General features: G+C 35.0%; 1 protein-coding gene across 3 annotated transcripts; it reads right to left on the reverse strand.

The window, feature by feature from the left end:
• Window positions 1–355: 355 nt before the first annotated feature.
• LOC112512394 (protein-tyrosine-phosphatase PTP1) lies at window positions 356–10,096 on the reverse strand. 3 transcript variants are annotated; one of them, XM_025118335.1, is made up of 9 exons: window positions 9,787–10,095; window positions 8,605–8,701; window positions 8,424–8,512; window positions 6,986–7,126; window positions 4,954–5,088; window positions 3,013–3,161; window positions 2,794–2,935; window positions 1,563–1,648; window positions 356–614 (listed from the first exon to the last, which is right to left on the reverse strand). In XM_025118335.1, coding segments are annotated over exons 1-9 (1,041 nt in total). In that variant the 5' UTR covers window positions 9,988–10,095; the 3' UTR covers window positions 356–613. The 3 variants fall into 3 exon arrangements, with proteins under 3 accessions (XP_024974103.1, XP_024974102.1, XP_024974104.1); XM_025118334.1 differs by lacking the exon at window positions 356–614 and adding an exon at window positions 924–1,261 and having other exon boundaries at window positions 9,787–10,094; XM_025118336.1 differs by lacking the exons at window positions 356–614; window positions 1,563–1,648 and having other exon boundaries at window positions 2,814–2,930; window positions 9,787–10,096.
• Between the last annotated feature and the right edge of the window lie 3,948 nt (window positions 10,097–14,044).

Here is a 14,044-nt window from a genome sequence, read left to right on the forward strand (position 1 = left end):
TGAAATATCCGCAAGCTAAAAGGGGCATTTAGTTTGATGAAATGATTTTAAGGAAATTTGATTTTGTAAAAGAATTTGGAATCGATTAGGATTTCGAATGAAAATTGAATTCTATTCTTTATAGTTGATTTATAAAAGCAAATAATAAATAATTATCTTTTTTATTAGTTGATTATTACAAAACAAATGCTCTTGACGTATTTTAAAACATTATTACATACAAATTTTAGCTGCTCCATGGTCTTTCAAAATTCTATTTGGGATTTCAATGAAATCTCGAGATTTCAAATACTAGAAATCTTTCAAACCAAACATGAGATTAGAATGAAATTCAATTCTAAATCCAATCAAATCCTGCAAACTGAACAAGACCTCAAGGTTTCAAAAAATGCCATAAAACTTGCAAGTGGGAGCTTTGCAAACCCTAAAAACAAACACTTCATCTTAAGACATTTGAGATTGAAACTTGCATAAAGAAAACGATGCAATTTTCAACTTCTAATCTACCAAGAGACAGAACAATGATGAAACCCGAACCCACAATTGATCCAATCCAAGAGGAATAAAAATCCCCTTGTGGTCACAGAGGTTCAAATACGGTGACTCCGGGCTATCTGCAAAGCAAATGGTCGTCCTGAGATTAGTCGGCTCACATAGCGGGTTGGATATCCAGGTTAATAAAAAAAAAAGTGCTATTATATTATTATGTTTATTTAGCGGTATATCATTTTATGGGTATCACTACAAAGATGATAGTATTTCTCCTGATCCCTAAACCAAACCAAACCAAACCAAACCAAACCAAACCAATAAATCTTTCTTGGAGGTGGGGTCTTAGGGTGTAAGATTCATCTGCTTAAAGAGTAGAGCAGCTAGACGCAACCCTGGTCCACAATTAGTAAAAGAAGACATTGAAGGGTTAAACCACAAAAAAAGACAAGTAAAAAGCAAAATTGTACAAGACATGGTAATGCAGAATCTCCTAATATTCCAATAGGGTTTTATAAGCAGAAACAATATGCAAATCACAATGAAATAACAATCATTAACCACAACTAAATCAACCTATTAACCCTAGAGCAAGAGGGTTAAAGATGTCATTTCACCGGAAAGCAAAGAATGCACATTGCCTTAACACCTAAACAATAACGCCGTCGAACTTTGTAGTTAACTCCGAATCGGTGAAACATGAAAAAACAATAGACTTTGGGTTCTTCAAGATCAAGAGCATTAGCTGAGATTAGATCCAATCGTCATCAATCTGCATTACAGATTATTAAGGTTTAGGCCATATTTGGCAACCCTCAACTAGCTCGTTTTTTGAGCTTATTGAAAAATCCCCATTTGATAAGCCATAAACTAGCCTTTCAATAAGCTTCAGGAGTTATTTTTCCAATTAATTTTTCAACATGTCCTTTTAGGTCATTTTTTGTCATCTAACTTATCAGCTATTTTTCAGCCAACAACTAGTTTAACAAGAAGTTTACCAAACATAGCCTTTTTGTTTTGCACAATGTAAATAACGCTGTGTGGGTATAGAAATCATATACAAATAAATTTACCATTTTAAGCTCCCTTGAATGTCGGAACCCGAGACAAGGTCTTCGAGTTCATCAATAATAGCTTCATAGCAAAAGATGTATTGATCCTAAAGCAACAAATGTCAATTAATACGAGATTAGCTCAAAACAGACGCACCTCGTGATAATTGCAATATCTGAACTAATACATAATTTAACCAAGTTGTTTGACTAGTCTTAGATATCTATAAGATTCTCTTCAGTAAAGAAAAGTCATTCTACATGGAAATTTTCAAAAAAATGAAAAAAGAAAACTTCACAATTTCCATGAGCAAGTGTTGCAATTACAGTAGATTCAGGAACAACACCAAAAACCAAAACAAACCATACCCAATGAATCCAGTACATCTCACACAGAGATAGGGTCATGGGGTAGATATGTGTGTCCACAGAGACTGGGGAGTTTGCAAAAAAAAAAAAAAAAAAGAGAGGAACAAGTGCCGTATGTAGCAGCAAAGCGTGCAAACAAGAAACAGATACAATGGAGATGAAACAGTGACACCATGATATATGAAACAAAATCTAATTTGTTAAATCCCAATGAAGATTAGTTGTAAAATCTCTACTCCACATAGGGATAGGAATTTCACTACATTTATAAGTTAAGATTTCCATAAACAACAACAACAATACATATATGTAAATATGAATATGATGTGGGAAAATAATATTTTAAAGTCTCATCTTATACCAAACAAACTTTTTGTAGGTTCAAGGTCCAACCTGGTAGGTTCTATGTGGTGTGCGCTGATAAAACTTACATTGGCCAGATTTAAGTGGGATCGTATTAGACTATCCACACTTGAATTATTTGTCTATTTATTAGATTGGAATGCAGCAACTTTTTGCATCGTTCTTTTATTTGTTTGGGAGGGGGACTACTAAGCTATGAAAGTTTGCAATTTAACAGGCTAAATCCACCCGAGGCAAAATACCCCCACCCCCTCCAAACAGGGTTATTTAGGAGAATAACCTTCTGACAGAGTTAAGAATGTCTCTTCCTAACCAAAGGATGCCTCATATCCTGTTAGAAGCTCGTGCATTTAAAAAGAATATGTCACTTATTCTCCTTAATAACCCCACCCAAACAGGTTCGCTGACATACCATCCCCTCCAAAGCTGAGAGGCACAACTACTTATGACTCAAATCGTTCTATGCAAGTAGGCAAGCAGATAGAATGGCAGCAAAGTATGTGAATAAAATGGGACATACCAATGTTTGGACCATCCCCATTCGCTGTGACCTGAAAGTGCTTATGGTTTTAACAAGATCCAAAGCAGACATGTCACCAACTAAAATTCTTTGGATGGTGTTATGAATTGCACAATATGTTCCGGTTCTACCAATGCCTGCACTGTATAAGATGTACAAAATTCTCAGATAATCTCTCAAAACATCTTAATGCACATGTCATTGTAAAACGAGCTCAACCTGCAATGCACCGCAATAGGTCCTTTTGATGATGGCAGATGGCATAATCTTCTAAAAATGTCTCGAACAGCCAAGGTGTCATATGGGACTCCATGATCAGGCCATTCAGGATATTGAATATGCAAAACAGGCAGAGGAGGATCCACTGACTGAATAAAGGTAGAGTGTAGAGTAATTAGTGCCAAATGATAAAGGTGAGAAAATGTTGTCCCATGACAGATATTTGCAATTGCACCATACATCACAGCATCGAAGAAAAATAATCATTATTCAAAAAGCATAAAATCCTAGGATGATAGGCATTTATATATGACAACAATGGATATGGGTGGTAGAATAAATCATTGTGTAGTAAACAAATATACAGATGGAGTGTATTTACAAAGTTCAATTTAGTCAACCCGCTAAGGTTGTATTTGTATTAAAAAACAAGCATTACACACAAAACATAAACAGGAATGTCAAAAATTATGATGCAAAAAAATTGTGTGAAAAGAAGGGATGCAATTATAAACAGGATTATATTACAGTGGTGGATCATGGAACATTATGTTTTGAGATGATATCTAACGGGAAGCCAGATTCAGGCACCCTATAAATTTCCCAAATTTTTTGAACAAAAAACAACGCAAGGTCCATATTCTTCCAAACATCCGGACATCACAATGCTGTTTATTGAGCGGTCTCCTACCAGAAACTCCCAGAAAGTAAACATAGACACTATGCTACTTGCCAAATCATATTCGCCCTGTAATAAATTTACTAAGCTATATGACTAATATGTACAGATTGTTATGCTACAAGAATCATCTAACAGATAGAGTACCCTTCTTACAGCATGTATGTGAGTCCGTCTAATTTTCTGGGAACATCTATAAAAACATATATGTTAAGAATGAAGCTGCAAATGAGCTGTTGTAGCAGCTCGTACGGGATTAACAACGAAGTTTAAAATGATTATTTAATCAATATGCTGAATGATGACAGGCAATCTGCTCGATCACAGGAACCTAGAAATTTGCAAATTTCTATTTGGTAATTGCTTATATAAACTTAAATTTTATTCTAGAGGGTTGATCTGACAACTTAACTCTTGATTGACATATTATCGACACATGATGTGAAATACGAAGTAGAAGGATACCCATGTAACCTTCAAAATACTTACTCACAAGACACAGAATCTGTCAATATTCTCAGCATGAATGCATGATCACTTCTTTTCTGAAGTTGCTAACAACCATACCTAGCAAAACTTGCATTTGGATTACAAACTTCAAATTGTCAAGCACATGACGTGCCAGTGTCCTACTACCACAACCTTTCAGCCATCAAGTCCACATCGATTTTGAGATTCAGGGATCATACACAAAGCAGTCTGAACTCTGCATCCCATGTTTGCCTTTTCTGACAAACCGAGTAAGGATCATTAAGCTCAGCCCAGCTTAAACAATAATCAGATCATGAAAATCTCAGATTAAGCCCATATCCTACTACTAGTTATCGATTTTCTGTCCACCAAAAAGTACCCTTCCAAGTTCTGGTGCTTATTCATTGCCAGAAACCTATTGTTAGACGCTGCAACATCATCATAGACATCTGTTGGAACTTGGGATGGAAATTATTTGATACAGATAGAGAAGGGCACATATAATAAGTGGGAAAAAGTCTAACGCCAAGAGCTCAAGAAAAGGGGAAAACTTTTGATTGTGGCTGGTGATCAGGCTCCCGTTAAGGACAAAAGCTACAGAAGTCCATAAACCAAACCAAAGATTAGTTCTGAAAATCCAGAAATGCTCTGTGCAGATAAAACATATGCTGCGAACCACCATTCATGTATCAAGGGTTTTAGCTTCAGGTGTTCTTGATAGTTTCATAAACCATACAAAGACCATTTTTATTTTATTACAGCAAACACTAGTTATTATATGGTCGGCTCACCTCTTCGTAATTCACCTCCAGATGGCGCAGCACTAGTGAACTGTCCGTCGTAGCTATTTTTCTCGTGACTGTACATATATTGCCAAACAATCTTGGACCATCCTCTGCTTGAAAATAGTCTCCACACTTCTGGATCTGAATACAAAATTAGACCGGAATTAGGCAAGGAAGAGAGATCGGAAAAAACCCAACAGAAGTAAGATATACAAAAACCCCCCATTGAACATATGTGTGACAAGGATCACAAAAATTATAAGACAATATAGAATAATGCAGATATACATAGATAAGTACTTATAATTACTACGTCTTTGAGATGAAATAAAAGTAAAAATAAGGAAAGCAGTGATGATAATTAAGGTCCAAGGTTATAACCATAATCAATTTTACTATAATAGTGATCAAGATGGTGTCTTACAAAGTGAATTTGCTAATGATATAAGTGGAAACTTTCCCATCTTGAGACATGGACAACTCAACATTCCATAACGACATGAATGCCAACCTCCATGTTTCACATGGAATAGACACAAAAAGTATTTTAAACTTCTTGCTACACCAAAATGGAAGCTTCGAAGTAAAGATTCATAAAGAAGGGATGAAAAGAAATAGAAAAAAGAAGTCTTAATTTGATCTTCATTAGATCCAAAAATAACATACTTTTTGGAAGGGGGTATCCAAAATCGCCCGTTCTCTTACCCCTGGCAAATTGATAATTGTGCCCCTTACAAGTTCAATACAGAAAACTTATCACCTGTGAACTGGAATCCTGTTCCATGGAGAACTTTACACTCCTTTAATTTCCAAGAGACCACTAATTGCAACTGTAACATCAATTAGTGACCCATACAGAGTATAGCATGTGAAGATAACAACATCATTGCTCCCATTTGGTTCCATCTTTAAGCTTCACAAAGAGCCCATTAGATAGGTTTATTCGTTTTATGAACAAGAAAAAAAACCATCAAGCTATTAGCCCAATCAACCATGCAATCAGTCTTCTAGAAAGCATTATGCATCACCTGGCGTAAATTGGTTAGGCGGGGAATAAGAAGACTTTTAAGCGGATGCAATCCAATTTGAATGTAAAAAATATGGTTCATATAAAATAACCTTAAATGCTAAACTTATTTGTATTTTATCAGTGTTCAAGAAAGTTATAAGCAAAGCTAGGTGGTCAAGTGGCCTTCCAATGCTTAATGGCCTAAATGGAGATTAGTAAGATGCTTAAGTGAAAGCAAAAGTGCATTTGAATATGTAAAATACAATTTTTTCTAGATTGTAGAACACGAGTAGAATCTTGGTACCACATTTGATATTATTTTTCTGACTTTCTGGTTTCATTGTTTCTTTGTTATAGTTACTCGGAAAAGATAGGTAAGATTTCCTCTAAGTTGAGAAGTTGATTAATCTCTGCTTACACTTTTGAGAAGCTTAATTTAACAAATGGTTTCTAACAAAGCAATGTAGGAAACTCCAAAGCTAGGGAACCATGGGCCAATGCTTGATGCCTAGGCGGCCGCTTAAGTACTCCTAGAGGGGATATTTAGAACACTACATGCAATTGATTCTTTTTGTTCCGATCCATTAATTAATATTCTTTTCAACTAATTCTCTGTCAATATAGAAATAGAAATGGCTATAACATCAAAATGCAATTGTGGTTCCTTTTACAGTACAACCAGAAAGTCACTGCAACTGTACCTCTATGTCTCTATCAGACTATAATAGAAAGTAGTTGGGACTTTAATAGATATCAATGACATATCATCCCATATCCTATTGATGAATAGATTAGTTACTACGTCCTGAAACTCACTGCAGCTGTACCTCTATCAGACTCCAGTAGAAAGTAGTTAGGACTTTAATCGACATCAATGACATATCATTCAATATTATATACTATTAACATGATTACTTACTAAAATATATTGATATCTGGAAAGTAAATTTGGAAATCAAAGATCATCATCAATTAGTAGAAATGCTATATAATTACAAAAGTTACTAGAACGATCATAGTATTGAATACCCTGTGGTGGTCAACTAGCCGAGTGAGCATCACAATTGCTGGACAATGACTCTGGAGTACCATTTCCCAGAAATCTTCAAAGGTTTCAGGAAGGGGGCCTTGAGTGGCTATGAACCGAGAAACACTTTCAGATGGATTAACCTACAATCATAGATGGAAGTGTTCATAAGTTCAAAAATGGTTCCAAATTTTAATTCATTAGTAATTACAATGCTTAGTGGAAACACAGCACCAACCCAGAAAGTGCCATGGCACATGGTGTGCAGTGAGGTGCATGCATTTACATAAAACCCATATAATGAAACACAAATCACATTACATCCATTATAGAATAACAACAAATTATGGGCAACAATCATTTACTATTTTGAAGCAAAGATAATGCTTGTATATATAAATTTTGAAAGAAAAGAACGTTAAACACCATCTTTTATCGTGTTATAGTGTTTAGCTTACCATCATATATTATACATCATTAGTTTTGTCATATCATATAAAATATACATCATTACTTCACATTTATGCTAAATTTATACTTCCAATTAAAAGGTCAAACATTAAATGAACATGCTAATTAATAAATATATTTACTTTTAAGTTATCGAAAACAACTGCTCTACTCTTTGGGAGTAGAGAACTAGAGAGTAGGTCTGTGTACATATTACCCCCAACCCCACCTCCGGGTGGGATAAACCGGGTTTACTTACACGCTATAGATATTAGCAAAGATATTTATGTAAGTGTACAAAGATTCAGAGGATTTTGTTAAAAAAATTATCCTTAAAAAGAGGGGGAACAAGAAGCAAATAATGTTTTTAATACAAGGGTCAATATAGTAGTCTTAAATATTGATCAGATTGTACAGAAGAGTAGAATTTTTTTTGACCGGATTGCCTCTGTATGTTGTACATACAGATTTCTCCCACTACCTCCGCACCCCTCCGCTTCTCGTCTCCCTCTTAATATTATTGTTTGTCTTCCTCTTCCAAACTTCCATTTTTTTCTCTTAATCTATGTTCTTATCCATCAATTGGCCAAACAGAGTAACACTACATGAGTGCTGTGCATAAGCCTGCAATTGTTCACATGGCACTTGCTTATTTCCATTTACTGCAGAGTTGGAAATGACAAACATAAACTTGAATTTCAACACACCATGCTCCATGGTGCAACTTGACTAGTATACACAGTCGGATAGTGCAAAACAACAAAATAATATTGGTGACTATTTTCAGAATTGATCACAAAAAAAGAACATTAAATATCTAAACCAACATTTTTATTTTTCAATTAAGGTGTGAAGATGATGCTCTGAATCAAAGAATCATGAATGATATTGATGTCTAATGTCTCAAATTTGGTTACTTTCAAATTAATTAATACAAAATTTCTAGCATCCAAAGATAAATAAAACTGGAGACAGGAGAAAACTATTGACCTCTGCTTTGATGAAACTAGCATTGATGTATCCCATTGCTGATGATCTGTGATCTTTGCATGGATCAAGAATAACCCTGTTTGCATCAACTGAGACACAGGAGTTCAATATTGTTCATTGTTATTTCTCTACATACTGATCTTAACTGCAGTGAGAAGACAAGAGATTTTGACTACCATACATGGTACAACATCTGAGTAGCGGTTTTTTCTACAATTAACATGTAGTTTAGCCACCGAGCAACTACTATTAACTTCTGATGCTCTCATCCTTTGGTCCTATAAGAAGGGGCAGGAGCCATGATTAAAGGCATGTGATTAATGAAAGAAAATAACCTAATGATATTGTCTTTAGAAATATAGAGTATTAAAAATGCCTGAAACATTCAAGAAAGTTAATTGTAGAATTATTTCTATCACTACAACTATCCATCTACTGTCTAGCCATAAAAGATAATAAGAGGCCACTCTGTTTCTTGAATGAGTATGATACGAATCGAAACATAACATCATTGTTTACTTGTTTTCTACATATCAGCTTAAGCTAATGATTTCTTCTTAAATTTACATATCAGACCCTTGATTTGACATCCTTCTGCCTGCATGCAGTAACTCAGCATGGTCTACTTAGTGGGAGCAAGTATGACCTCTAGGCAGTTGTTTAGGTGTGAGGAGGAGCCACACATGAGAGAACATTGTCGCTAACCACACATGAGAAGGTAACCTAATACCTCCAGTAAATGGAAGATACATGATTTTCATTAGCTTTGATGTCCAAAGAGTATACAGGTTATACATAGCAGCTTTCCATCTTGAAAGATTAGAACCCCCTGCAACTTATTGATAAAACCTGTAACTTTACCTACCAATACTAAGGATCATATTCATTAACGAAAAAACTAGACTTTCTCCTTTCAACAAAGGATTTTGTTAAATGTCAAACTTATTTCTCCAAATGCATAATTCACATAGATTTTATTGCAAATTTAGCATTGACATCACACAATTTTGAGTACTTGTCAAAGTTGATAATATCTTAATAAAGATGATGTTGCTAAAGTTTTTGGTTCCAAGTCCATATCAATTCTGAAGTTCTAAAATTTTGTCTATCTTATGCTTAAAGTCAAAGAATACACCCACTTAGATCTTCTTCTTCTTATTATTATTTTATCTTTTATCTTTTGGTTTTTATTTTGCATCGAGAACTGAATATCACTTCCACACATTATTTACAGTCCGTTAGAACTACAGAAACATGTTAAGCTGTACAATCAATAAAAACAAAACTATTTATACGAAACTTAAAAAAGTGAAATCTAACGCACGTAAATTAAATTCAAATAGGGCTCATAAACACATTAAACCTGCAAAATGGCGAACTCTTTCTCAATAATTGAATACTGATCAGTCTGTTTGGCCTTGAAAAACTTGAGAGCTTGACCGCAGTAACGGAGTTGATCGGGTTTGAGAGAGGGCTTGGGTGGAAAACCAGTCGACATATCGAAAGAATTTGGAGCAGCAGAAGAGGAAGATGTTAGGGTTTTACCACCGGCGGAGGCAGCCATAGCCGATTTACGGCTCCGACTGCGAGAGGAGGATACGTTGCCCGTGGTGGATGGCGGTGGCTGATGGTTGTGATCGTAAAAATGACACGTACCCTGTGCTACTATTGCCCCACCAGTGATTATATTGGATTTGGTCTTGGTTGCTTTAAAGGGGTTGCTCAGACCTCCACCTTTGTTTTTTCTTTAAAAATAAAGTAAATTTCTTTAAACTTTTTTTATATTTATATTTAGGGGTTTCATATTTGGAGTAAACTACGTTTTTGGTCCCTATGATTTCTTTAAAATTGCTATTTTCATCCTTATACTTTTGAATATTCTTATGATTTACAGTTTATTGTTATTTTTCTTCCTCATAATTTATAATTCATTATTGTTTTATGGGCCGTTTACTAAACGCTTGCTTGATTAGTACTTATCGAATAAATTTCTTCATCAGATGAATATAACAATGGTCAAGAATCTTACCGAGTAAGAACGATGAGAATAATAGAGAGTCTTATCCGGTAAGTGAAGATGACAATTTTTACCCAGTAAATTATTGCATTCGATACGTGTTGATATACTAAAATCTCATGCATCAAAATAAATTATAGTGTTGACTCGTATCAGTAAGCACTTATTGGATAAGCATTTGGGTATTAGTCTTTCATAGTTAAAGGTAAGATCCTAAGAGTTAGCTGATAGACGAAAATAACAACAAATTGCAAACTATAGGGACGAAAACTTTAAATTTGAAACTATAAGAATGAAAGTTGTAATTTTTAACAAAACAGAGAGATGAAAAACGCAATTTACTCTTATAGTTATTATATTTGTTTATTTATAATTAAAAAAAATCAAATTTAAAAAACACATGAGAAACTGTTATAAGAACATACTAAAATCGAAATAAATATGAATCGCCTATAAATATTTCAATATGTAAATATTTTTAAAGGTATATATGTGAACACTTTTAATCCTCATTGTTGATGAGAAGTGGTTGATTATAAACAGGTTGACGGTGAAACATTCTTCATTCATATCATGGACCTAAAGCTTGGTCTAACTACCAACAATGCAATGCATGTGTGACTCTTCGCACATATGCTACAGATTGCCCAAATCCTAAGGCAATGAAAACGGAAGCTGAGGAACTAGCTAAGGTGAAAAATGAGAAAGTTGTTGAGTCTCCTCTTCTAACCCCTCTAGACCTATCAAATAATGGGTACCAGAACAACATTAATCTTCTTTGTGATTGCATAACTATAAGAGTATATGGTATTTGGAAAGTAGATGCTTCAAACACAGACTAAAAACAAGTCCTTACTATCTGAGTACAAAGAAGAAAAAGGACCCTCAGTGGCTAATGGTTCAAACATGTTGCCTTTGTTGATGATCTGAAACACAATCTTCTAAGCATTAGTCAACTATATGACAAAGGATTATGTGTGAACTTCAGTGGAGATAAGTTTACAACTGGGACAATCCCGTAAAAAAACAGAAATTGGGACAATGAATCTATGAGTTCTATTTCTTTAGTTGTTCTAACTTTGTGTTTCATATTGATGGCTTTGTCATCATCATATAAGGGGATATTGTTGATCCTCTGCAATTCTTTGATGATGACTCACTAGACACCTATCAATCTCTATTGTAATTTCGTTTCTTGAATATGTTCAACGTCTCTATACATTCAACATTCAGTGAGTATTTAATCAATGGCAAACATAATTTATATCTTACTTTATATTCATTGTGTGTTGACTAGTCTTTTACTCACTGATCAAAGGAACTTTAAGTGACTCCAAAGCAAAAGTCACACTCGATTAAAGGAACTTCAAGTTATATCGATGGTATAGCTAAAGATAAAGATAGGAAGAGCTGAAGAGGTTTCAGAAGATCTGCCTATCTGATAAAGTGAGCAACAGATCAAGCAAGAAGACTCAATGTTCAATGAAGAAATCTGCAGTGTCCTCCTCCTAGATGAACCATAATCTTACGAATCAAGTATTTGTCTCAGCCTCTCTTACAAAAGTCAAAACCATGAAGCTATGTTACAACCTATGTTTTATTGTCTCATTTCATGCATGACCACTATCTAGGTACACTGTTCACATGCAACCAAGGCTATCCAACTCAAGGACATGCATACCCTGCAATCCTCTCCCTCAGTGACACATGGCGTTTACCTTCATCATGCATTAAGTGCTCCAAGTGTAAAAACCCGTGAAGACCTCTTTTTACTGTGTGTCATCAAGTGTAATATTTATGTGTATTATGTGCAAGAGAAAATTGTATAAACTTAGTGAACTTTGTTAGAGATTCTTAATGTTATCTCGCTTAACAAAGTAAGGTTGTTTTAGATTAGGAATGATCTTTAATTGATTTTAATGCAATTGGTAATCAAATTCTATGTTTGTAACTAGGCTTGGTTAACCAGTTACGTACTAGTCTTAGAGCTTCTTATGCTAGTTTACGCTTATGGATAAACAGTGTGTTGATGCGTATCAATACTTATCACTATTCTAGAAGGAATTGAGAAAAATATTTTTTGTGTACAAGTCTATGATGCACATTTTGATCAAAGGTTATTGCTTATCATTAGAGTTGTTTATTATTGCTTAAATCTTTATTTTATTTGCATGTTTAGTTTAAATTGCACCTCTCACACCCCCTTTTATTTATTGTTTTAAATACCTGCATATGACATCGTTTTGGACTTACGGTTGACACCGAGTCCCTGTGGATATGATCCTACTTATTGCTACCACAATATGTTATGAAATAGATATAATAGGAATTTATTATTTGATGGACTTGACACCCAACAAAATTTTGACGCCGTTGTTGGGGACTCGTCAAGGTTTAAGTGTTTTATGCCAAAATTGTTACATGCAAGATCACTAGTGTCTATAGACCTAGAAATTGAAAGGACTGCAAAGATAATAAGAAAGTTTTCTAAGCTTCAAAAGAAGCACAAGGATACATCTACATCACCAGGTCTCAATTTTTGGAAAGACATCGACTTGTCTATTGTTCAGATGGTGAAGGAGAAAAGCCTTGCATCGAAGACGAGAATTCGATCCACAAAGCCAAATAGGAAGAAGAAAAGATGGCGGCTCTCGAGCATATTCTGATACAATAGGAAGCCCCAATGTCACTCAACAACCTTTATGCATCACATATCCTACAAAAGGGGTAAGTACTGATTTAAAAACGAACTAATTCATTTGTTGCCTTAATTTCATGGTCTAGATAGCAAGGACCCATAAAATCACCTTACGGAGCTCCATATTGTTTGTATTAAACCATATGATACCACTAAGGAGAGCATCAAGATGAAGGCGTTCCCTTTCTTCCTAGTTGATGAGGCTAAGGATTGACTTTTCTACCTTCTACCGAGATTCATTACATATTAGGCACAAATGGCAAGGGAATTATTAAACAAATTCTTTCCCACATCCAAATCTACTGGAAATTAGAGAGAGATTTGTGAGATTAAGAAAAAGGATGTCAAGACACTTTACGACTATTTGGAGCATTTCCAGAGGCTATGTGTAAGTTGTCCTCAACATGAAATATCTGATGAATTACTGATACAATATTTTTATGAAGGTTTATTGCCGATGGAGAGAAAGATGATGGAGCAACGAGTGGCGGGGTGATCATGAACACGACCCTAACGTAAGAAAAATATTTGATTGCAACCATGATGGAGAATTTAAAGCAGTTTGGAGCTCAAAATGACTTCTCAAGGAGCTAATGAGTTACATGTACAATCTCTTGAGACCAAGATTACTGAACTTACTAATATTGTGAAACAACTCACAATTGAAGGTGTGCAACAATTCAAGGATAAAGGACTTGTTCCACAGTGGGACACCCGAGCGATGCATGCCCTACACTATAAGAGCCTTTTGAGCAGGATAATGTCGTGGCGGTAGCAATTTCCAAAACTCACACAACCAAGGGTTTGACCCATTTTCCAACACTTACAACCTCAGACTAAGGCAACACCCTAACTTGAGCTACACCCCTAGGCAAGATAGAGGTAAGTTCCAACAACATTAGTTTC

Source organism: Cynara cardunculus (genome assembly GCF_001531365.2).
Source record: "Cynara cardunculus var. scolymus isolate 2C chromosome LG 5, CcrdV1, whole genome shotgun sequence".
Taxonomy (NCBI): domain Eukaryota; kingdom Viridiplantae; phylum Streptophyta; class Magnoliopsida; order Asterales; family Asteraceae; genus Cynara; species Cynara cardunculus.

What these genes read in the sequence shown, in the direction of transcription:
- LOC112512394 (XM_025118335.1), bottom strand. Translation starts at nt 9,987, where the DNA reads ATGGCTGCCTCCGCCGGTGGTAAAACCCTAACATCTTCCTCTTCTGCT. An exon ending in CTAGTTTCATCAAAGCAGAG is followed by an intron (nt 7,127 to 8,423) that starts GTCAATAGTTTT and finishes CTATGATTGTAG; the next exon opens with GTTAATCCATCTGAAAGTGT. An exon ending in CCTATTGCGGTGCATTGCAG is followed by an intron (nt 2,936 to 3,012) that starts GTTGAGCTCGTT and finishes CATCTTATACAG; the next exon opens with TGCAGGCATTGGTAGAACCG.